General features: G+C 42.4%; 2 protein-coding genes across 5 annotated transcripts in view; one reads left to right on the top strand and one right to left on the bottom strand.

Annotated features, from left to right (window-relative positions):
• STARD13 (StAR related lipid transfer domain containing 13) overlaps positions 1-3,168 on the top strand; it is a 283,362-nt gene extending 280,194 nt beyond the window's left edge. For all 4 annotated transcript variants that reach the window (XM_088159560.1, XM_014889771.2, XM_014889768.2 and 1 more), the window contains one exon: positions 307-3,168. In XM_088159560.1, the coding sequence (XP_088015686.1) occupies positions 307-424 (118 nt within the window). In that variant the 3' untranslated portion in view covers positions 425-3,168. The remainder of the gene's footprint in view (positions 1-306) is intronic.
• Positions 3,169-11,077: 7,909 nt separating this feature from the next.
• The window catches only part of KL (klotho), a 45,626-nt gene continuing 33,394 nt past the window's right edge, over positions 11,078-23,309 (bottom strand). The window contains exons 3-5 of the mRNA XM_014889759.2: positions 21,963-22,231; positions 18,385-19,501; positions 11,078-14,729 (exon numbers count right to left, since the gene is read on the bottom strand). Of these exons, the coding sequence (XP_014745245.2) occupies positions 14,395-14,729; positions 18,385-19,501; positions 21,963-22,231 (1,721 nt within the window). The 3' untranslated portion in view covers positions 11,078-14,394. The remainder of the gene's footprint in view (positions 14,730-18,384; positions 19,502-21,962; positions 22,232-23,309) is intronic.

Raw genomic sequence — 23,309 nt, 5'->3', positions numbered from 1 at the left:
ACCCTCAAGCTCAGGGAGAGGAGATGTTGGGAACAGAGAGCATGGTTAGGGTAGCTTTGCTGCTTTAGAGTTTTCCTGCAGTCTTCTCTGCACTCAGTGCCTAAGAACACTGTTAGGACATGATCTTAGAAATAATATCTGCTTATTTGATTACTGCAAGGGAGAACTTCAAAGTACACTTAAAAAGACAAGTATTTGAATCTCCACCATGGGCAGTGGGAAGCAGGAGGCATGGGAAGCACGTTTCTGTGGGGCATGCTTCTTGAGTATTTGAGTTTCTCAATAATTCTCTTTTCATTTCTTCAGAGGACATTCCCCAGAGTGGTACAACAAAGGCTTTGGACATCTGTGTGCAGCAGAAGTTGCCAGGATCAGAAACTCATTTCAACCTCTGATTGCTGAGGGACCAGAAACAAAAATCTGAGGAAGTATTCCTGGGAGCATGTGAGCATAAATCAGAGTCTGGCAGGGAACAGGTATACTGAAAGCAAAGGTCTTATTTAAGCTGCAGAAATGTGACCAGACCTGGGTCTACACAAAGCCGAAAAAGGAATTTTATAGGAAAGTTCTTTTTTTCTGGAGACTTCACCTTCCCCTCTCCCCCACGTCCACTCTGTATTAATTTTGATTATTGAACTAAACATTTCTTCAGAGAGCTTTTATTACTTTAAAAACAGATTATTGCCATTACTTGTATGTTATGTAACTCTGTTATTTAAAGGCTTCTAAGAAGCATATTTTAATTGTAAATAAATAATGTACAGTATGTATATAGTTATCTATATTCTATCTATATATATATATGTATATGTATAAATTAATTATTTTGTATATAACTCAGTGCAAATCACTTGCATCAGTTGGACCTTAAGTGGATCTGTCACTTGTTTCTTAGTGTGTCACTGCTACATAAGCTGTGTTTGCTGTTGTCACAGGGCTACCAGGCATAATTCGTGTGATAACAAACGCCTGTTCTCAAATATGTTTTGTGTTTGTGTGTGCTATGAGAAGGTACCTAGAAATAGATGTAGGAAGAACTACAGGAACTAAGGAAGAAGGAGGTTACAGTGCATTTTAAAATAATGAAGAGGGAATCAGTCTCACCAAATAAAATACATGGAGATGCATCTGAGACAGGACATTGTGGAGGCCATTTATGTTCAGCTGCAGAATTGTGACTTTTAGTAGAAGGTGTTGAAAACTTACCTGTTGCCTTAATGACTGGTGTCTGTCAGTAGAGAACCTCACTGTGTGCAGTGTTCCAGGAAACTGCTCATCCTCAGACATCACAGGGTAATGCTGTGTGTCCTGAGATGGCTGAAATCAGACTGGTAAGTTATTAAGCTGTAAATTACTTAATTTTTGTAAGCATTTTGTCTAGGTTCTGAGTATTTCTGTGCTCTTTCCTTCTCCCATAGAGATGGCTAATCCAAAGCAGGTTTTCCACATCCAGTGGACACAAAGATGTGCAGATGAACACCATGCCTTTTAATATTCTTACTATACAAATAACTATGCTTTTTTAATATTTTAAACACATCTTGGATATTTAAAAGACTAAATAAATGCTGTTCTTGGAAAGATTGCTTTTATAGTAACAGCAAGCATTTTCATCTTATATTGCACTGATCTGTATGATCCCACCTCTGGAGGCATTGGTGGGAGCAGGGTTAGGACTATGAGGAGTAGGAGCCATTTAAGCCTATTATATAATTTCATTTTCAGGGACCTATTATTTTGCTAATGGAAGAATGCTTTAAAAGTAATAATAATAATTTGTCGACATTGCCTTTGAGGCAGGGTTCCATTTTGTTTTTAACTAACCTACGACCAAAATGTTATTACATCTATGACTCAATAAGAATGTACAAGCCTGTTAATACTGTTCTTTATTAATCACATTTGCTCACTTAGACTTTATTTATTGCTGCATAAATCAGTGGAGTCACTCACAGCCAGTGTTTCAGCTCAGTCCTTCCAACAAAATCCAGAAAGATTAGTATGAGGTCGATTAAGCAGGATGCATTTCCTATATGAAGCTACAGCTTTGTGCCCTGATTCAGTGAATGAGGAAGTCTCTTCAAAGCCAGGGCTTTGAACATTCCCCAGGTGTGGGAGCTGTGCAGTGGACTGTGTTTGGTGACAGCTGCTAGAGCATGACCCCATGTGGCATCCTGCACACGCATGGGGGCTGTGCTGGCAGGGGACAGCCCTGTGAGCTGAGGAAGCACACCTGTGGGAGCTCAGGGTGGATAGGGAGACCCAAGGTGACCCACAGTGCTCCAGCGTGTCCTTGTGAAGGAGCAGGGCTCCAAAAAGTCACTGTCATCTTTGCCCACGAGCTGTGTCACTCATGTTTTGTTGTGCAAGTCCTAGGATCAGGGATGTTGGCTGCCTGGGAGCTCCTGCCTCGAGTTTATGGCCAATAGTTGCAATGTGCAATTATCATGAGCTTTAAGTCCTGCAGACAGGGGAGCACTCACGGGGCCCTTATGTGGCCGTGTTGGGGTCTGGCAGTCACCTGCTGGCTGCAGGCACCACCACTGCCCAGGCTCAGCCTTCCCAGGAGCAAACAGTGCCTCCCCAGCTGAGAATGCCATTCCAGAAAGCAGCACCTCCTCCCAAACACCCGTGGCCATGGCAGCAGATTTCATGCCAGCTGTTTTCCAAAACATGAGCAATTAGAGTACTTCTGCTACATTAGTTTACATAAATAAATACAGTGCCTCAGCATTAACAGGCACAGTTTCTGGCCCTGGGAATGGCAGTGTCTGGCAGTAAATCATGTCTTAAGGAAAAGAAGGGAAAACCTGGACAGTGGTTTTATCCTGTCTCACAAGTCATTGCTCAGCTGGAAGAGGCCCTGTGCCACCTGCCACCCTTAGCAGGGTAGGGCTGTCATCCTGCCCTTGCAGAAGCTCTGTCATGAGCTTCTGGCATCTCCAAGCCATGTATTGTTGAAATAAGATTTCTTCAAAATGCACATTATGCCATGTCTACATTCAACTACCACAGTATTTTGTATTGTTACATGATACATTATGATAATTGCATTTTTAAATGTTATACTCATATCAATACCTCATATTTTTACCTCATCTGTTGGTATCAGTCATTAGTTGTAAATAAACAATTTCAGAGTTGAATAAATTTACATACACTAAAGAATCATGTTTCTTTGTGCTCTTTTTCATCCATTCCCTCAAGAAATTCTGTATTTAAGCCCTTGATTTCTTTATTGCAACCTGCTATACACTAAACTGTTCTGGTGTGGGACTTCAGTAATGTCTGCAGGCTCAAAATGATATTGTTGTTCATTATACTTAGCCTGTAGTATCCTTATGCATACATGAGTTTCATGGCAAAGATTATGTTTTCCAAATTCAGCCATGTTTCTGCATCTATGTTCTCAGCAATTGAGGTCTAGGTTCACAGGAGTGATTGGAGCTGGGAGTATGAGTGCTGGGTTCACATCATCAGACATCAGCCATGTGAAATCCATCAAGCCATTGCAAAAGAGTAAAAGGTGCAGTGGCATGACAGTGATTTCTGTGGTTTGTCTTACACATTCTACAGATGGATTAAATGTTCCTTTGAATGGGTGTTGTGGTATAACCCCAGCTGGCAACTAAGAACCACTCTATCCCGCCACTTGGACAGATAGGGAAGATAATCAGAAAAAGGTAAAACCTAAGAGTTGAGATAAGAATAGTTTAATAATTGAAATAAAGCAAAATTATTGTTGTTTTGTTGTTGTTGTTGTTACTAACAATTATTGGTATTGCTATTATCAACAACAACAACAACAAGGGGATAAAAAAGAGAAGAATAAAATGCAAGAAACTCAAATGATGCACAGTGCAGTTGCTCACCACCCAGTGACCAATGCCCAGCCCATCCCTGAACAGCAATTGTCACCCCCAGCCAACTCTCCCAGTTTATATACTGGTCATGATGCTCTACAGTATGGAATATCCCTTTGGCCAGTTTCGATCAGCTGTCCTGGCCATGCTCCCTCACAGCTTTTTGTGCAGCTCCTCACTGGCAGAGCATGGGAAACTGAAAAGTCCTTGACTTATTGTGAGAACTACTCAACAACCAAAACATCACTGTGTTATCAACATTATTCCCATACTGAATCTAAACACAGCATTATACCAGCTTTAGAAGAAAATTAACTCTATTGCAGCTGTAAGCAGGTCATGTGCCTATATCCTTCCAACTCTCTCTTGAATTACTAAAAGAAGCAGAGTCTCAGAAAACAGGGTGCTGAGCAGAGTCAGCTATGAGAGACCATGTAAGAGGGGATAAGCCTTTATGTCCCACCATTCAGAGAAAGCTCTGTATTAAACTTTGGATTGAAAGGAAGCACTTTTTTCCAATTGTCTGACATGGAAGAGATGGTCAGCTGTGTAAGTCCATTCTTTGTTGCAAAAAAACACTGTATATTATGCACTTTCATTCCCATTTCTCCCTCCCACCCACCTGCAGCAATGTCAGGGCAGTGAGGTTGTCTTAGCCCTAACAGCACTGATGTTTCAGCTCCTGGTAAGCACAGACTTTATAGTGTTGAAGTCTTGGAAGCCTGTCCTCTCTACAACACTTTGCAGGAGTCACCAGCAGGGCAATCCCTCTGCTTGCTGCATTTACACTGCAGAATCAGTGTCACTCTCAGAGGATTTTGGCAGGCCTAAGAGGTATTGCTCTCCAAAGTGGCTGGTAGCTGTTAGACAAAAGCACAGGCTGAGCACCCTGAGGTGACTGTGAGGTGAAAATATTGGAATAAATATCTAGGAGACTGTTGGAGCCGGCCAATCAGATAGGAGAGGATGAAAACACATCCTGCTGCTCCAGCTCAGTCGTGATGTGAAAATGCTGGGGAGTGAACACAGACCTTGCCAGACAGAAAGCAGCATGACCCACTCACGATCCCATGGGAATTCAGCATGATCGTGTCATGGTCTCCTTGCCAGATGTGTGTCAGCCACAACTGCATATAAACTTCATTTGGATGGGTGCTAGACCAGGCAGACTATTGTTACAATGCAGTTACACATCAGGGTATGACAGGACCGGGAATACAAGGCATCAAGCCACAGAATCGTAACAAGGTAGGTATTTGAATTTTCCTAAAATATACATTTTAAATTGTGACCCTCAATATCCTGGGCCACTCAGCAATACAATGGAGAAAGTCAACAAGTCCCCCAGAGTAGCAATGGATGCAGAGGAGAACCCACTGTGTAACTCTGCAGGCAGAGTGCCCTGCTCCATTGTGCAAGACTCTGCTCAGCAAAGCAAACACAAGGACGTGTGGAACTCAAGGGCAAACACAGGCCAGAGCAGTGGGTCCGGGTTAATGAGTAAACGACAGAGAAAACCTCACAACACTGCACAGAACTATTTGCCTTTCCTACATAGGCTGGTGCTGGGGAGGTCTCACACACTTGAGATAACCTCCCTAACCCCACAGCAGGTACCAGACACCAGAGCCTCTACGCCTCTGATGAAGGTCAGCATCTCTTGCAGAAAACTAACCTGGACACTTAGCTCCTTCCATCCCTTCAACTCTGAAACAAGGATCTCTATCCAAATACCTTAGTACTGACCTCCCACAGGTAGTTATTTTCCACTGCTCTTTTCCACTGCCTGATCCCAGTCCTTGAGCCCAGCCTGCCGTCTGTTTCACTCAGTCCCTGCATGCCTGCCTGCAGGCTGGGCTCCAGCCTGCACCTGATAACCCAGCCCAGGATGCACAGGAGGACACAGCCTTTAGGGCAGGGTGACCACGGCCAGGTGGTCAGGGGTCCCAGCTCCAGCTGCAACGGGGAGTCAGGCATGGCCAGCCTGCCAGGGCTTGAGTACAGAATGTCCTGTGTCCCACAACAGGGACAAAACTTCAAGGTGAGATCACTTCTGCTTCTCTTTAGGAAGGCCAGAGCACTAAAATAACCATAAGTCTCAGTCCTGTTGCAATGACAAGTTGGGGCTTTTAATCCTCTCCCAGGGATGAGAATCCCACAAGATGGAGAACCTAAAGAGAGTGAACAGCTCTCTGCCTTGAGCAGAGACTCAAACTGCAGTGTGCAGATCCTTAGCAGTTTGCAAGGACACAGGATGAACTCCTGGCTGTGCTGGTGCTTCAACAAGAGAATACCTGGTTCTGCTGCAAGAGCAGTTGCACGGAGCTCTGCTGGCAGCCAGCTACAGGATTACAGCTTATTTCTTAATCAAAATGTTAAATTCTGCAAAAGACACAAGGGCAACTCAGCCTAAAACTACAGATTCTCCTCTATCCCCTGCTCATAGCAGCCCCAAGATAGACACATGGCCACAAACACAGAGCCAGCATTTACTGCAGTGAGGATTTGCAATAGCTTGCGATTTATGAGAGCAAATTAGCCACAGGGCCATCTGTCCTTCCCCAGACCACTGGCCTGCTCCTTGCTGGAATGACTGCTGTTCCTTGAGAGGATGTGTATCGAATTACTTTTTTTTTTTTTTTTTCCTATTAAATAAATGTGGGAACCACAGGTGGTGGAGCAGAGGACAGTAACCCTCTCAGCAGCAACATCTGCGGGCCAGCAGTGCCCCACCACACGTGTGGGACAGATGCTGGCTGAGGGCAGCCTGACCCCCAGACCCACCCAGGGTCTGCCAGCCCATGTGGCCACCCCACTGCTCCCTGCTAATACCAGCCAGGCTCGCTCTTCATGGCAGCAGGACATGAAGCACCACAGCTGGTCTGGCTTGACAAAAACAGTGAGTCCATCTTTTGCCCCCAGACTCTTTCAGTTTAGAGACTTACCATGGGGGTAGTCCAAAGCAGGAAGTTTTTATCAACCCCAAAAACCCATCCCTGTGCCTCACTGCTGGCCAACCAGCACAAGAAAGGAGCCCACCATGGCTGAAGTGTAGAGCACTCTATGTTCATGGCTGCTCTGGTATTTTGCCCAGTGTTGTTAGGTGCCCAGCAGGACAGGAACTCAGAACTGGACCTATGAAGAGAAAGAACAGGATTTTAACTCCTTCAACTCTCTTTCCCTGAAGAATCACGTTCCTTTTCTCCTGGCCCAGGGAGGAGGGATCACACAAGTGCCTTAGCCAGGCTCCCAGAACTAGACTCAACCCCATCTGTTGCTTTGCAAAAGAGGCCAAAAAAATTGTTTAGGGAAAACTTCCCATTGTTCAGTGGCTGTACTTGGGGATCCCCAGTGAGCAATAGGGCAGCTGGTCAGGAAGGACAAACTCTGCTGCTGCAGATGCACTGATGCAGTATTGGCAGCAATGCCCACATGCAGGGTACGTCAACAGCTCCCTCTGTGGCCATGGGACACCCAGAACACCATTTCAGAGCCACTTTTAGTCTCTCTTTCCTGTTTCCTACAAGGCTGGGGAGCCCAAGCCAGCTGCCCACTAGCACAGCATGGATGCTCAGCTTTGCCAATAGGGAACTCACTCACGTCATCACGGAAAGAGCCACTACCTGTGTTTTAATTACATCCTCTTCCCAAACACTAAACCATCCCCCATCCACAAGCATTGCCTTGGATGGGGTTCACTGGCTGGCCATACTGATGCCCAGCCTTTTTAACCAATGGTTGTCCTCATGTCCTTCTCTCCACAGCCAAGGAGGTGCCAGGACACTCATAAAGGCTGGGCAGTGGCATTCATCACACTGCTGAAACCATCAGGACAGCAATGGAAAAGTTTGTGGTTATTATCAATACAAATAAAACTAAAGGTTGCAAATGATGAAAAATTAAAAGGGTATCACTGGGTTAAGGCAAAATGTTACAATATGGCCTCCTTGGCCTTCCAATATGTTTTGCCTTGGGCAACCTTTTCCAGCAATGGCTGGTATTTATCAGCAAAAAGATACAGTTATTGTATTTGGGTTTTTCAAATAATTGAGTAATTTAATCTTTTAAGTGCCTCTGAGATCACTTGCTGTAATTAAAGACAGAAGATGAATGACTGAGCATTGGAGGACTTTAAAAATGAACATGTCCTTGACTGCATCTCCTGTTCATTTATGTAACAATGATCCCACACTAATATGACTAAACAGATAAAAGGAGAAAATAATAAGAGCTTGGTTGCATTATTTTTCTTCCAGGCCAATAATAATATATCATCAGCCAGAGGAATGTGCCCGTGAATACCAAGCAGGAGCAACCACGTGCTGCCTGGAGCAGGACCCCGCCGCCTCCTGCTGTGAGGTGCAAGGAAAGGCAATATCCGCTCATGGATCCCGCAGCAATGTGGCAGATAAATGAGTTACAAATGTCTATAAAATTCACAAACTTGCATCAGAAGTGGACTTAAAAGCTCAGCAAGTGCTGGGAGAGGCGGCTGCAACACTGGCAGTTTCCTCTATGAGCACTTATTTTCTTAGCTTTTGGAAATAAGACCCATCTAATCCTAGTGGAGAGGGGGAGGCAGAAGGGTCGCTGCAAAGTGAAAACTATTGACAAAGAATCTGTAAGGCCTGGAAATGGCATTTTGCCTTCCAAGTAAGCTACAGCCTTGGCATACCTCTGTCATACCTTGGTACTTAGCTCCCCATTTCATAGCCCAAGTGCATATAAATATGCACATAAAGGGGGAAGAAGGGGTGATGAGACATGAGAGAGCTGGAGCTTGCTCTGCTCCATTCTTCACACAGCACTAAGTTCCTGGGCCATGCATATCCCAGACTGGAGGAGCAGCAGCCTTGAATCCTTTAAGGCATCCTCCAGGCTGCCCCAGAGGCTGCAGCCTGCTGGGAAGCCCTCACCCTTTTCCTCTCCTCCCTTTCCTGGCAGGGCACCCGATGGCCTCCAGCTCAAACTGCACTATTGCCAGACTACAAAACTTTGTCACCTCGTAAAACTTTACAGCGCAGGTAGTTTATACCATTACACCTCTTGAACTGAACACTCAGCCAATTCACAGTTTCCTCTGGTGGGAGGAAAACCAGATTTCTTGGGTCAGGTGTTGTGTTTGTGCAGCCCTGCTGGTTTACAGAGCTGCCGAGGGCCTTTTACAGGGCCCTGAATGCAGAATGCAGCGATGCACTGGCCAACTCAGTGCTGAGAACCAAACCACCATTTCTGCCAGCATCTCACCAGGACATGCCATTGGCCTTGCTTTTCCTCCAGGTCCCAGCACATCCCACTTGGAAGGTGTTGCTCCAGCTTGGAAATGTACCTCATAAAGCACAGCCCCAGGGGAAGCTCTGGCTCAGAAGCTCCTGAAAACCAAACAGGTGGGACTGAGAAGTGACTACCAAGGTGCTCTCATCCACTGCCATAAAAAACATCAGGGAGAAGTCCATCAGACATCCCAGATTACAGCAGAAATGTTAGAACTCACCCTTCCCAATGAAAAAAAATCAAACAAAAACCAAAAAAACCACCAAACACCTGAAGTTTTGTGTGTTACTCTTAGTGAGGAAGAAACCATTTCCACTAACAGAAAAGAACTAAAGTAGAAACGAATCCCACTCACTGAGAATTTGCAGCATTTAGAAAACATCACTGCTGTAATTCCCACTGCTTTGCTCAGTGCTGGTGACTGACCACCCCTCCTGCACCCCAGCCTCCCATGGGTCTCCTGGGACTTGGGCCAGATTTGGATGACCTCAGGAGAGCTAGGATCAGATAGTGAGACTTCACCATGTTATGAGTAGTTCTTGTGACAAGAAAAAGGCTTTTGACAGCTAAATTCCTCATGTAGGAGGTGTATCATTGAAGGAGGTATATCACTGAGGGAGAAATATAGAAAATATGGAAAAAAAATTATTTTTAACTAAGAATATTCGAAGTCACATGGCCCATCCCCACAGAAGGAGACTGCTCACTCAGCTACCAGGAAGAGGAACTTGCACATCTGCTTGTGCCTGTGGCTTTTCTGCTCTGCCTCGTTAGTATTTTCCCTGGCTTCTCTGCCTCACTGGTGCTTTTGCTACTCCTTCAGAAACACAGAAAACATCACAAAATAATAGCCAGTGAAATGTCAGCACCCACAAGCATCCTGGCTGCAGGCTGCTGTTATTTCAACTTTCTGATTTCTGAAAAATCTTAATTTTTCTCGGAACTGCTTGACAGTGGTGTTTCTGTTCAACTCATGAAGCAAAGTAAAAGGCTCTGATACATTGAGCACTCACACTTTCTTCTCACCTTATTATTCCTTTTTTCCAAAAACTTATAAAGGCTGGGCTTAACAAGAAGGGTTCAACAGGCCTGCACCAGCCATAGCCTTTAGAGGGCTGAGGAAGAGTGGTTTGGCAATTCATGAGTGGCACATCAAAGACAGGAAGAGCTTTCCCTTTTCTTTTTCATGCCTCTTTTTCTTGGCTTTGCTTGAGCAAAGAATGATCATGATTGAACTTTCCTTGCCAAAGCTAAAGTCTGGCACCTAGAATTGACTTCTTCACCCTGAATAAGGGAATTTTCACCTCAGTGGTCTCTGCAAGTAGAATGAACAGATCAAGTTTTCTAACTTGAAAGCAACACCTACAATGCAAGGAGAAAAGGGCAGGTTGTGTGTTTAAACATGATGACACTTGTATGTTCCCTCTTCCGTTCATTGGGTTTGTCCCATTCTACTCCCACTTCCCTTAATCTTGACATTTACTACCCTTAGGATGTTTAACAACGATACCACAAACTGACTGCTTAGTGCTGAACCAGGCTGACAGAATCCCTGAAACCTGGCAGTAACTCTACTGAAATAAAAGGGTTTTCAGATTTAGTGCAGTGTTACTATGGAATAAGATATTGCACCAAAGCACTCTTAAATTGGTACGGTTACTTCCACAGACTTTCTAAATAGCAACAGTCACTTTAAAAAATAATAATAAAATAAACCTCAAATAACAAAAACCCTCCAAACTCCTAGGTCTGTTGGAAAAACATCTGTTTAGCCACAGGCCCCAGAAATCTCCAACAAAAATTGGAGTTATTTCTGTGTCACTGGAAAAACAAACAGCAACACAAACTCCTTCCAGAGTTATCACAATAGCCTCTCCTGAGATACTCTGTACTTCATGCTGCAGGCAAAGAAACTGGACAGATTAAACAGTAAAATCATGTTACAATTTGTTACATTCAGTATCTTTATTTCACTTCTGTGATTGTTATAAAAACAAAATAACATTCATCCTGTCATTTAGCAAAGACATCCCTCCCACAGTCACTCTGTACAATCTTTTCAAGAAATAAACCAGAAGATTTGCACACACGTCACAAAAATATTTTGAACAGATATAATGTTTAATCTGGAGCACTGAGTAAACTGGCACCAGCATTTCATCCTATAAACACTGTTAAAAATCAAGAAAGCAGTCTACCTAAAAAACTGCAAGTTGAACATGCCAAGCCTTGTTGCACTTCAGAAAACAAACCACCAGCCACCACCAAGCTGTGTTTGCAGCCTGAGTCGGGAGCCCCCCCTGCTCCAAGTCCTTGCTGCTGCCTGCATTTCTGCTCAGGATGCACAGATGGGGTCCGGAGTGCCAGGTCACTGCTCTCATGTTGGCAGGGAAGGCAGCAAGTGCCCCACAGCAGGACCAAAGGAGGTGATTGCAACATCAGTTTGCACAAGCACACCTTGAAGGTACCCAATCTTTGCCTAGTCAAGGGCTTCTTTGTGGTTAGTGAAGAGCGATTTTTTTCAAGACAATTGAAATTGTCCCCTGATTACATAAAATAAGGCCAATTCCAGAGGCAAAACCATATCATTATCTCCATCAGAACAGCCCATCATTGTGCAATTCAGTGGCCCAGGCAGCACCACAGGCAGGATGCTTGGGAGAAGGCTTTGGCAATCACTGTGCCCTGCTCAAGCCAGCTGTGCTCTGCAGTGATATTTAAAACCTCTTCCAAAGGCAGCTATGCCAAAGGCTGTGTTAGCTCCATGGGTCATGGCTCCATGAGTGGATAAGATCACACAGTAACAAATCCCAGTTTACCTACAAATTAGCTATCCAGCTGGTGCCATCTGCCTGTCGGTGGTTACATATCACCCAGCCTCTATGGGAAGAGCCTGCCGTGTCTCCTCTGTGCTGGGACTGCAGTTTCACACATTGTGCTGTGCCTGGGCCATTCCACAGCTCCCAGCAGCAGCTGGATAGAAAGGAACTGCTTGTGAAGCAGTTCAGGCCAGTGTCCACCAGTACTGTGCCCATGGCACATATACTCTTCTGGACTTGCCCTGCCCAGGCCCCCAGAGCCCCCTCAAACCCAAGGGAGGCAGGTACAAGCCAGGTACACCTGGCTCCTCCCCAACATCTGCTCAACAGCAAAATACACACCACACACACACACATACATACAAAATGCTGAAGCTGGGCATGACCGGGGTACAGCCTGTGCTAAATGAGCATCACTTTTTGTTACCTACTGCAAAGGCATCCAGCAGCTGGCGTAACATTGCACAGAGATTCACTGCCGTGCCAGGGAAAAGCCATTCCACATTTCATACACTCAGGGAGAGCTATTTCTTCATAATCCTCAGTGCACCAGGCACCAACGCATAAATATACAGCAGTTTGAAATGTTCTCTTCTACAGCAAGTCCTATCAGTCTATAAATAATTTTTATACATATTTGTAATACTTCAGCCCTGAAATGTGCACCTTAATCTCAATACCAAAATACACATAATTGAGAAGAGAGACCATTTAAAGACTGGAACTGGAGGAAAAATATATTAATTATATGAGAAGATAGCAATTATTTTTTGCTACACATTATTTAAGAAAAAATAGAATCTTAAATTACAAATTAAAAGCATATTTCATATATGTTTTAATTTACAGTATAGAATCATAGAGCATTCAGGTTGAAAGGAACCCTGGGAGGTTATTTAGTCATCTTCTAGTAATCTATGAGATAAACATCAAATTTAATACAGCATAATCAGCTTTAGTAGATAAATAATTCTTGATTAACACAGAGCACATTTCTTTTAAAATGTTCTTTCCAGTGAGTGACATTGTTCACATAACAATAAAAATACAATAACAGCTGAAAGTAATGCAGGCCTAGAGTTAGAGAGCAGAGAAGAATGACCATACTGCTTTATATTGAGGATCCTCCAAATGCAGCAATTCACAAGGCAGGCAAAATGACACAGGTCTTTTTCCCATTCTCTCTCTATTTCTACCAATAAACAATGGTGCTAACATTTTACTGTTTTATCTTGTTGAGAGAAAAACACTCTCAGACATCCAGTAATACTTTGGGATGAAATGCTGCCAGGTCCAGTCGCTCAAAGAAGAATTTCCAGCCAACCTGTGAGAGGTTTGACCCAACAGCTCCACAGTCTCAGACCTTGGCAGCAATAAAGTGCTGCACTATGACACTAAAATGCTGGCTTTTAAAGTCTCTGCACTCAATGCAAACAGCATGCAGAGACCATCCCTGCTAAGTTACCACAGGTTTCCAGAAGGTAAGTAGCCAGGCAGCAGCAGTGGCAGTTGAATTCAGCTGGCTTTGAGAAGTGCAGAAATAGGGTGTCCCAGCTGTGCCATGTCCCTGGGTACAGGGCAAGAGGGCACGGGGTCAGGAACACAGCTTTCTGCCAACTTAGACAGTGAAGACATCCCAGTTCCTGCTCTTTGCTTTTTTTTTCCTGAGCAAATCAAAGGGAAGCCCTTTCACCCTTCCCATCTCTTCCCAGTAGATGGCATGACCCCTGCAATCCCTGGATATATCCCTGCTTCTTACCCCCCTGAGAAGGACACAGCTCCTTTAACTGAAGTTCCCCAATGGCATTCTGAAGTCAGATGGAGTCTCAGTACTAGTTAACTGATTTACCAAGAGCTCCCAGCAGTACAGAGTCATTTCCCCCTGTTCTTCCTCCTGCATCTGCTTTAGGAAAGGGGTTAATCTTTCCCCTGGCACTGCTTTTTGTAATTCTCCTCCATCTTTCTTCTCAGTCTTGATCCCTGCTCCAGTTAGGTTCTAGCTCTGGTTAAGAAACATCAGTGTTAAACCCAGTTTGGAAAAGTAAACTCTTATTTCACCTCAGTCTTGGAGAATTTGGCACTGAGGCTCTTCCATCACATCATGTTTTCAAAACCTACTTTCACCTGTCCAGTTCAGCGAGGCAAATCCAAGAAGGGGAAAGCATCTGTTCAACAAAAGATCCAGGCAAAGTTGTGAGACAACTCCAACCACAGGTATCAAGAACTGGTTACAAACCAAAGGTACTACAACAGAGAAAATTATTTCTGGAAACCATATGCAAGCAGTAGCTTCTCAATCTCAATATCCTGCAGTATCAGACAATGTAAATGCTTTCCTAATGCTGAAGCAATCACAGCATTGTGCATTCTTATTTAGATTTCCCAAGGGGATGCAAGAAAAAGGACTGTGAGTGATGTATTCAAAAGAGAAGCTCTATTTATAATCTTCTTTCTATCCTCTTGGAGTAGTAAATTATGAAGAATATAGTAACAATAAAAGCAACAAATATGAAAGAGATAAAGGCTAATAACGATTTTCTTGTTCGGAAGAAGTGGCATTCAGGACACAAGGCAACATCTTCCGGACACAGCAACTCAGGAGTTTCAGGACCAGGAAAACCATTATTGTCAATTATTTCTCTGTAATGTTTCAGAGAAGGCTTTGGTTCATATTGATTTGCAACGTAGCTGTAGAGACCATACTTAGGAGCAGTCTTGTCATTAAAAGAATAGACAAAATATCCTTGAAGGTTAACATCATCCAAGGTGTAAGCTGCAAAAGAAAACATAGGGTTGAAGAAATGAATCAATGTCACTTTGCATTCAAGAGCAGTACCATATGTTCATATGTAAAGGAGGGGCAGGAGAATGTTAAACCCACATCTGCACTTCTCCTCTCCAAAATTAGGTAAGGTATATGTACATCTGTTAAGTGTTTCTCATAAAAAGTAAGAATCTGTCAGCCACTGCCAAACAGCGTGATCTCTGAGTATCCTGCAATTTATTTCCTTGTGCTTGGTAAACACAGCTGTGAGTGACTGACTGTGTTTAATGATCAGCATGGAGCCTATCATGAAAAGATGGCTCTCTTTGTTATGTATGAAAGAATACAGGTTTTGAATTTCCTGCCCCTAGTTTTCTGCAGCCTGTTTCTCTGATTGCTCCTTCTCCCTTGCAGGGCACGTCCTGCTGGGGACAGTCAAGAAACAGAGGACATCAGGCTGCACTTCTCACTAGCAAAGGCACGGTGACAGAAAAATCGCACAGACACATAGAGGTCGTGTACTGGGATATCACTGGTGCAAGGGGAAAGGTTATGCAAATCACTGCCCTCTCTAGTTATTAACAACTTTCTGATCCAAGATGACCTGTATTAGTCTTTATTGAGAACATGCCCACAATCCATACTGCTAACTCAGCTACTGGAAGAGGCGCAGCAGCTGCAGTGTTAACCTTGAGCCATCCATCCCACTTGACAAAAAAAAATCAATCCAAGGTAGTAAACACAAAGTAGTTTATATCTCAAAATCACTGTTTTAACAAATTAAAGCAGATGAAAACAGAATTGAATTTTCATATGCTTCTGGAAACAAATCTTTCTGAAGCCATATACAGGACGTTAGCATTTCTAACCTACTTTTCATATGAAAAATGAAATAATATTTACCTGCCCTTTAACAGAGCTGCTGCCGAGGATAATTAGTTGTGTTTGCAGAACTGCAGGTGGACTTAACAGTGTTACATAAATGGTTACTGCTGTGGTTTGTTTTCAATTGCCAAAGATGTACTTAAACAGAGTACAAGGCACTTCAAAATACAGTCTCAGCCCAAAGGGTCCCATACTGTATGCTGGAATCATTTATCTGCACAAACCTGCAGGCTCCTCTGGCACAATGCAGGTGAGTAATATTACATGCACAAAAATTTCCACATGCAGTTCCTGAAACCAGATGGAAGAAGAAGGCAAAATAGGGACTTTAAGGCCAGGGCACACATGCACCAATCCTCCTCTACACTGTTACACTGAGGTAAGGACACAAGATCATCACAAGATTCATCGCAGTTACTGCATAAGGTCTTGCAAAAAAGAAATGCAAGTCTCGGAGAAACCTGAATCAGCCACGATGCCAAGGTTATGTAATGGCAAGATGAATAAAAGTGCAATACTAGAGAGGGAGAAGAAAAAATGGAAAAGCTGATGGACCAGACACTATGGAGGAGTGTATGGTGTCTAAAGGGGAAGATTAAGCTTTAGGAAAAGTATTATGGCTAGTCAGCAGAGACATATTTATCCATTACAAAGAAGGTGAAAAGATAAGAAAATAGGTTAAGCTGAAGAACACAGAAGCTATTTACAGGCTGGACAGAAGAGGGAGAAAGAAGTTACTGGGGGACAGTGGTAACAGAACAGTTCAAAGGGCAAAGTTCTGTAAAAAACAGAGGCATATGTAGGTGTTCTTGCTAATGGGAACTGGAAGAAAAGCCCATATCCACAGAGACTTTGAAAACAGGGGTGCCAAGGAGACAAGCAATACAGAAAAAAAACAGTTTGAAACCACAAGCCCAAATATAGACAAAATGTGATTTTTAACTACAGATTTATAAAACATGCATCCAGTGCTACAAAATGCTGGAGAACGAGCTCTTGGGCACTTAACATTGATGTTCAGTAATTTGTGAAAGAGGTGGAAATTACAGAGGAGGAAGTTAAAGCCAATAGTTAATAAAGTGGACAGGAACTGCCAGTCATCCTTCACTACCTATCAAAAGAGAGGAACAGATTATATAAAGCTTGATAAATATAAAATTTAGGCGATAATACATGATTAATGTTAATCATCTTATCTTTATGAAAAATATATCTTGCCAAAATAACTTGACATCTTTTTTTTCTGAGATCAGCAGATCAATAAAACTAATGATGTTTGATGTTACATATTTAGAGCTCCACAGTTCAAATGACTTGGTATTATATGGCATTTGAAATAAGAAAATAGAATGTTATGAGGTCAAGGGAAGCCCATAATAAACAGATTTCAACTGGTCTCAAGTAGAATTAAGAAGTAATGGAACTAGAAGTAAGTCTAGAAATGTAATTACAGGTAAGTAAGTGTCAGTGTGTGTATTCCTACCATGGTCATGGAGCTCGGCTTTTAGCACTGATCTTAAATATATCAGCAACATGAAATAAATGTAGAACTATTTCTCACAGTCTGCAAGTATCATAAAAATTAGAGACATAACTTAGCTAGTGTAGCAAGGTTTGCACAAACAAGCAGCAGGCATTTGAACATGACCAAATGTGAAGATATCAAAGAACAAGCAGACCTAGTTTTGAAGTGGCAGTCCTACTTGGAATGGGGGCAGGAATCTGTAACTAAGTTTAAAATGTCAGCAAATCACCACAGAATCTGTGTAATCAACCTGCTGCCATGGCCAAGAAGGCCAACAGCCTGCTTGCATGTAGAAATTAGAAGGGTAAGAGGTTGTTATGCCTGCCTAAGTGTGACAGGAACAGTGTGTCCAGGTCTAGGTTTACCCCTCTCATGAGGAATGCCAGCACACAGGGAAAAACTTAATAACTCAGAGCTTTGAAATGATGCTTTATAAAAAGAGACACAAAGAGCTTTGTCTGTATTACCTAATCAAAGAGATAAATGAAAGATAGCTTGTCTTGTGTCTGCAAATACCTACATAGGTAAAATACATGTGGAAATGCACAGCAAAATTGCTTAAAGCCAAAGCTAGAGCAATTAACAGTAGAAGTGAGATTTTTACATATATATATACACACACTGTGAGGTGCCAAATTCTTCATCACTAAAAAATTATCTCATTTGGGTCTTGTGCTTTTCTGAAAAAACAACATGGCCTGTAAGACAAGATGACTCAAAATGCCTCCTTTTTGCCTTATAATTTATGAATCTTTGAGACAGAGACTCGTGTGTCCTGAATAGCAGGAAACAGTCCAGGAAATGGCATAATGAGGTAGACAGCTGAATTATTTTGAAGATCACTCTTGGATAAGACCACTGTTGGATAAGATACAGAGACAACTGAGGAGCAGAACTCATACCCAGCCCTGAGGGACATCAGTGGAAGGAAGCAACAGAGCAAAACAGTAGAAGTGCAATAAGATGAAAATCTGACTAAATACATGTGGAGCTACTCACATAAATTCTATTTAAATTTATTGAATCCATAAAAAACTTCTGCTGTCTTATGCAGAATATAAGCAAGGTCAGTCTTCCTGACGTTTATTACCAATCAATCATAAATCAAGGGGGAAATTACCTGTTACACTGCAGTAACATTTCATTTATGGTGTATTCTACAGAGAACATGTCTTATAAAGCTAAACATACTCTATCACACAATGTATACAAATAGTGGGACTTGTGACATATAAACCATCTGTGGTTCTTTACCTTTTAAAGCTTCATTGATGTAATTCTGTATGTAATACACTCTGAGCTTATCATGCACCATATTCTGGTCATCATCAATCCCATTAGCCATGACATAAACTGGGACATCACCATACTTTGATTTCACCCACTTGAGCAATTTACGCAGTCCCCAGGGCACTACTGCAGCTCTGCTGGGAGAGTGAAGCCATGTGATGTCATTGATCATTTGAGCTTCAAGGTAGTGGTCATATTTTACTGCATCTTCTTTCTCTGAGCCCACAAGGGTAGTAGTGTAGTGACTCAAGGCAAAAAAATCAAATGAGCCCTGTATTAACTTCTTTTCATCTTCTGAGAAGTAAGGCAAGTGGAAATTATACAGGTCAACACTGTTTATTCGGTGAAGCCACACTCTCATCACCTCTGGGTAGTCTCCACTCCCAAAGATGGGCTCTGCAAGCCAGCCAATGTCAAACTCTAAAATCCTGTCAGCAACTTCTTGGTCATTCCTGGAAAAGGGACAAGCTGGTTCTACCCAGTCGGCTTGCAAAGCTATAGATATTTTGCCCTTCTGAGATCTCCTGAATTCTTTGTCATAAAGATGCCAGACCTTTGCATGGGCTTTCAAAAGGTTGTGCCCTGCTGTGTATGTCAGGTTTTTCACAGATGGTTCATTCATGGTGATCCAAAATTTGACGTGGTCCCCAAGACTTGTAAAGCAGAATCTGGCGTACTCAACAAAAGCCTGAACGGTTTCTGTGTTCTCCCAAGCTCCATATTTGGCAAGAGAAACTGGAAGCTCTTGATTCTCAATCATAGGTTGCCATAAAGCAACAACAGGAGTTATGTTAACTCTGAGAAGTTCACTAGCAAAACACTGATAGTAATGGACAAGTGTGTGGTTGATTAGAGAAAGGTTACCTAAAGGAAGGATTAAAGACCATTTCAGTGAAAAATGGAAGTGTGTGACATGCATTTCTTGCAGAAGAGAGATCTGAAGCCTGATAGCAGCAAAGTCGACACAGTGACGCTTGCGCTTCGAGGCGTAAACTCCATCCACTTTAATGAGCTTCTTTGTCTGGTGAACATCCCACACATAAACACTGGAGTCAACGAACTGGGCGGGTGTCGTGTCTACCTAGGAAGAACAAGAAACACACCAGATTCAAGCTGCTTGTTCCAGGTAGGTGAGAACATCAGAACCATCAGGCCCAGCCTAGTGAAAAAATATCCTAAGTCAAAGCATTGCATTCAGCATCTCTGATACTGCATCTCAGGCTCGCAGGAATGAATGATTTTCTGTTAACGAGTGATGTCAGAAAAGTAGCAAATCTATATATAATTTTCACTCTACTTTCCAAACAACCTTATGCTAATGGTCATCATGTTTATGTCTTCTCTAAGCTGTTCCAGTTTCCAAAAGAAACAAGGCATTGCTCAGGGATAAGGCACTAAGCCTGCAACAGAACTCCAGAGAAGGACATCTTCAATGAAGACTACAGTAATTTTTAAAATGTATTTCTTTCAAGATTAAGGAGGGTATACAGAGAGACTGACTGTTGTAAATTACCCAGTACAGTCAGTTTCAAGACCACTCCCTGAATGCAGGAAAAGAAATAATGAATACAACATCATTTCTGTGTTCTGTTTTTTTCCTGACTATGATGAAAGATGAGTAATGCTCTGCACTTGATTTCTAGCAAAAATTCAGTTGACAAGCAAAATTTCTCTTTCTTGCTGAGGACATCCTTCTTTATTTAATTCACACTGAAGTCATTTCCAAGTTATTTCAGCAGGCTGTTGATGTCTGAATCAATTTTTTTTGGGCCTCTGAGTAAACCCACTATATGTTACTCCAACAGAAAATGCATTTCTGAGAAGCCTTTAGGGTTTCAGATGTCAGAACTGCCTGTATGACACACAGTAACACAGTACAAGATGAGCTTCTCAGGGTTGCTCAGAATTATACTTTCACTTTTTAATGACAATCAACAGCACAGTAAGGACTAGAAAATGAAAAATTAAACTGCTTATAATAATGCACAGTGTGAAATTTCCTCATTCACACTCTGTGTAATTCTTCCTAGATCCAAACCACAGGATAGTGGTACCATGGTCTTTATTTGTCCTTTTTTCTTTCATTTTAATCGTTGGTATGTGGTTTCCCCCTGAATTCAGATTCCTTGTCCTGGCCTCTGTTTGAAAAGCAGGTGTCAGCCTACAACCAGTGTTCAACTTGTAGCTGAGGCTCTGCAGACTGTATAAAAGAAGCTGCTGAAAATCAGTTGCTATTTTCTCCGGAGAGGTCAGTACTGTGCTTATAGAAGAAAGTAATAAAAAACAGCATGTCTGAGGGAAATTGCTTTTCTGGAGAATTGTCCCTTGTAGATTACTAAAGCACGCATTGCCACTAATACTGTGGGAATGCTGTCAAAACAGTTTTTCCACTGTGATGCATCTACAAATCAAACTACCTAAGCCTTACAGCACAAAATGTTTGAACAGCCTTTTGAAACGAAAATATTCAGCTTTGAAAGTTTTGGGGATGGGAGGGATTTTTTAGCTGTTGTAGGCTGACTGACTCCGCAACTTTATTGTTGTTATTGACTCCAAAAGCAGCAATTCCATTTCCAATTCTTAATCTATCTGAGAGCTAGGAGGATGACTTGAATTTTCTTGAAAATTGGTGCATGAGGTAAGGAGGCTGCAATATTTCTCAAGAGAACAAAGCCAAATCTTACATTTGGAATGAGAAAAAACAAACAAGCTCTTCACATTCTGGCCTTAAGAAAGATTCTGCCTTTGTGGAAAATATAAATTTAAAATTCTGTTCTTGGATGAAGCCTTGGCTTTGAATTTACACCTCTTTACTGTGGTTAGAGAAGCTCTGCACCCAAAATAGCATCCGAGAATTACAGAGCCCAACAGCTAAAGTGATCATAACTAGTACTCATATTACAAAGTCTTAGAATTTGAAAAATTCTCCCAAAGTATCAAATCAGTTGAAATAAAGACTGAGGGCCATGAACTAGCTAGGTTTTATGCAGAGGCACTGCAGCCCTCATCAGACAAATATGACATAAAATGAAATAGAAGGAATACAGTAATTTCATTTAAATCTAATATTGTTCACTTCCTTTTATATAAAATCTCTCTAAGAACAGTACCAGGATGTATATGCATAAGATGTAGAAATGTGCCACTGGAGTTTTAGGAGTTTTCAGGAAGTTTTCTGAATCATGTATTTTACAGTTTAGCAGATTTAATTGACTTCCCTTTGAAAAGAACTGACTTCCCATAACTGATCATATATGTTCAGGGAAGACAATAATCAGATTCCTTTCCATTTCCACACATTTTTCTAAAGCATTACTTATAGTGTCTCAATCTGACTGATTCTCCTTGGTCACACACAGAAACTCTGGTGAAGAATCAAAGACACAGTGTTTGGCACAAAAGCCTTGTACTCATCTCCTTGCAGCACAGTGGTAATACACACACACTGAGTGTGGCAATGACAATCAATTTAACAAATATGTCACTGTGAACTTGTGCACTGATCTGGCAGGACAGCCTGTCGGCTTTATTATTAGACTCACCTGAATGTAGTTGTCAACAATTCCCCAAGCAAAGCCACAGGGAAAAATACCTTCTATGGGCCGGTTTTCAGGCAAAGGTGGGAAGCCATTTTTTTCTATCAGCTTTTGATAGAACAAGACAGAAGATTTAGGTATCAGCTTCTTGTCATGGCTTTGAAAATCAACATAGAACAGTCCACGCCGAATGCTGTACCCCCTATGCCACTCGAAGCCATCCAGGAGGGACCAGACTGTGTAGCCAAACACATTAACTCCGTCGTACCGGATAGCTGAGGAAGAACAAACCCAAACTTATAAGGGAGCTCATTTTTCCTCTGTAGATTACACCCTATCAGCAATGCTTGCAGTATTAGTGTATAAGAACAATGCAACAGGTCAGATAAGTATCTCAGGGCCTTCCTCAAAGCCTATTCAGGGAACATATTTCAGCTGCACTCGGGGAGCTACCAGATTACGGTAGAAGGCAGCACAGGTGCCTGCTTGACTTTAAAGCAGTGAGATTTAGAAAGAGAAGCCATGCAGCAATGGTTTGAGCAGTGCTGCTCATCAGACGTGCCAAACCTCGGCCTCGGAGTAGAGCCTGAGCCATCTGCAGCCATGGATCCAGTGACTGCCCTGCACTGCCCTCTGCTCTGTCCACACTGCAGCTCACTCCGGAGTAGCTGTTACTGCAGCACTACCCTGTATGCAAACAAAAGTTACACTGCTTTTCATCTCCTCCCCCTCCACTCCAAATACATACTGACAAAAAACCTCACAGCACGTTTGGTGTGCACATGAATTTTTATTACCACGGATTCCAAGTAGAAGTGATAATACAGAAAGACTCTGTTTATTTGGTAATTCTGTCTCTTCATGTCTTTTATGGCACAGCATTTTACAGCTCAAATACTTAAGGGTTTCTAAAAATATGTTCATGTTCTAGGTCAAGTGTTTGACATTTAAAATCACTATATGCTTTGAAGGTTAATGTCAGGATCTACTGGCATCTGTTAGTCTTACCAGCATTATTTTAAGATTCCACAGAATACTCTCTTTTAGCTGTATTAAACACTGAGATTCAGCAAAATGTTCCTGGGCAAGGCTCAGCTCCAGGAAAGCACAAAGGAGTGTGCTTATTCTAATTACATAATTAGACCCACCCTAATTCAGCAATGCATTTAAGCACATTCTTAAGCATTCTTTTGAACTGGTGTTTGGCTCTGTAGCCAGCAAAGTTTATCTTTATTACTCACCATTTTCTGTCAGCTCAAACTGGATACTGACTGAACATAATGTTTACCAGCCTAGTAACACTGAAAGCGTTATTTCAGGCAAGCAGAATAACAAGATCCTAATTTCCTGCTA

Source organism: Sturnus vulgaris, chromosome 2 (assembly GCF_052056855.1).
Source record: "Sturnus vulgaris isolate bStuVul1 chromosome 2, bStuVul1.hap1, whole genome shotgun sequence".
Taxonomy (NCBI): domain Eukaryota; kingdom Metazoa; phylum Chordata; class Aves; order Passeriformes; family Sturnidae; genus Sturnus; species Sturnus vulgaris.
The sequence above is the reverse complement of the archived record's forward strand: the minus strand, read 5'-3'. Positions and strand labels throughout refer to the sequence as shown.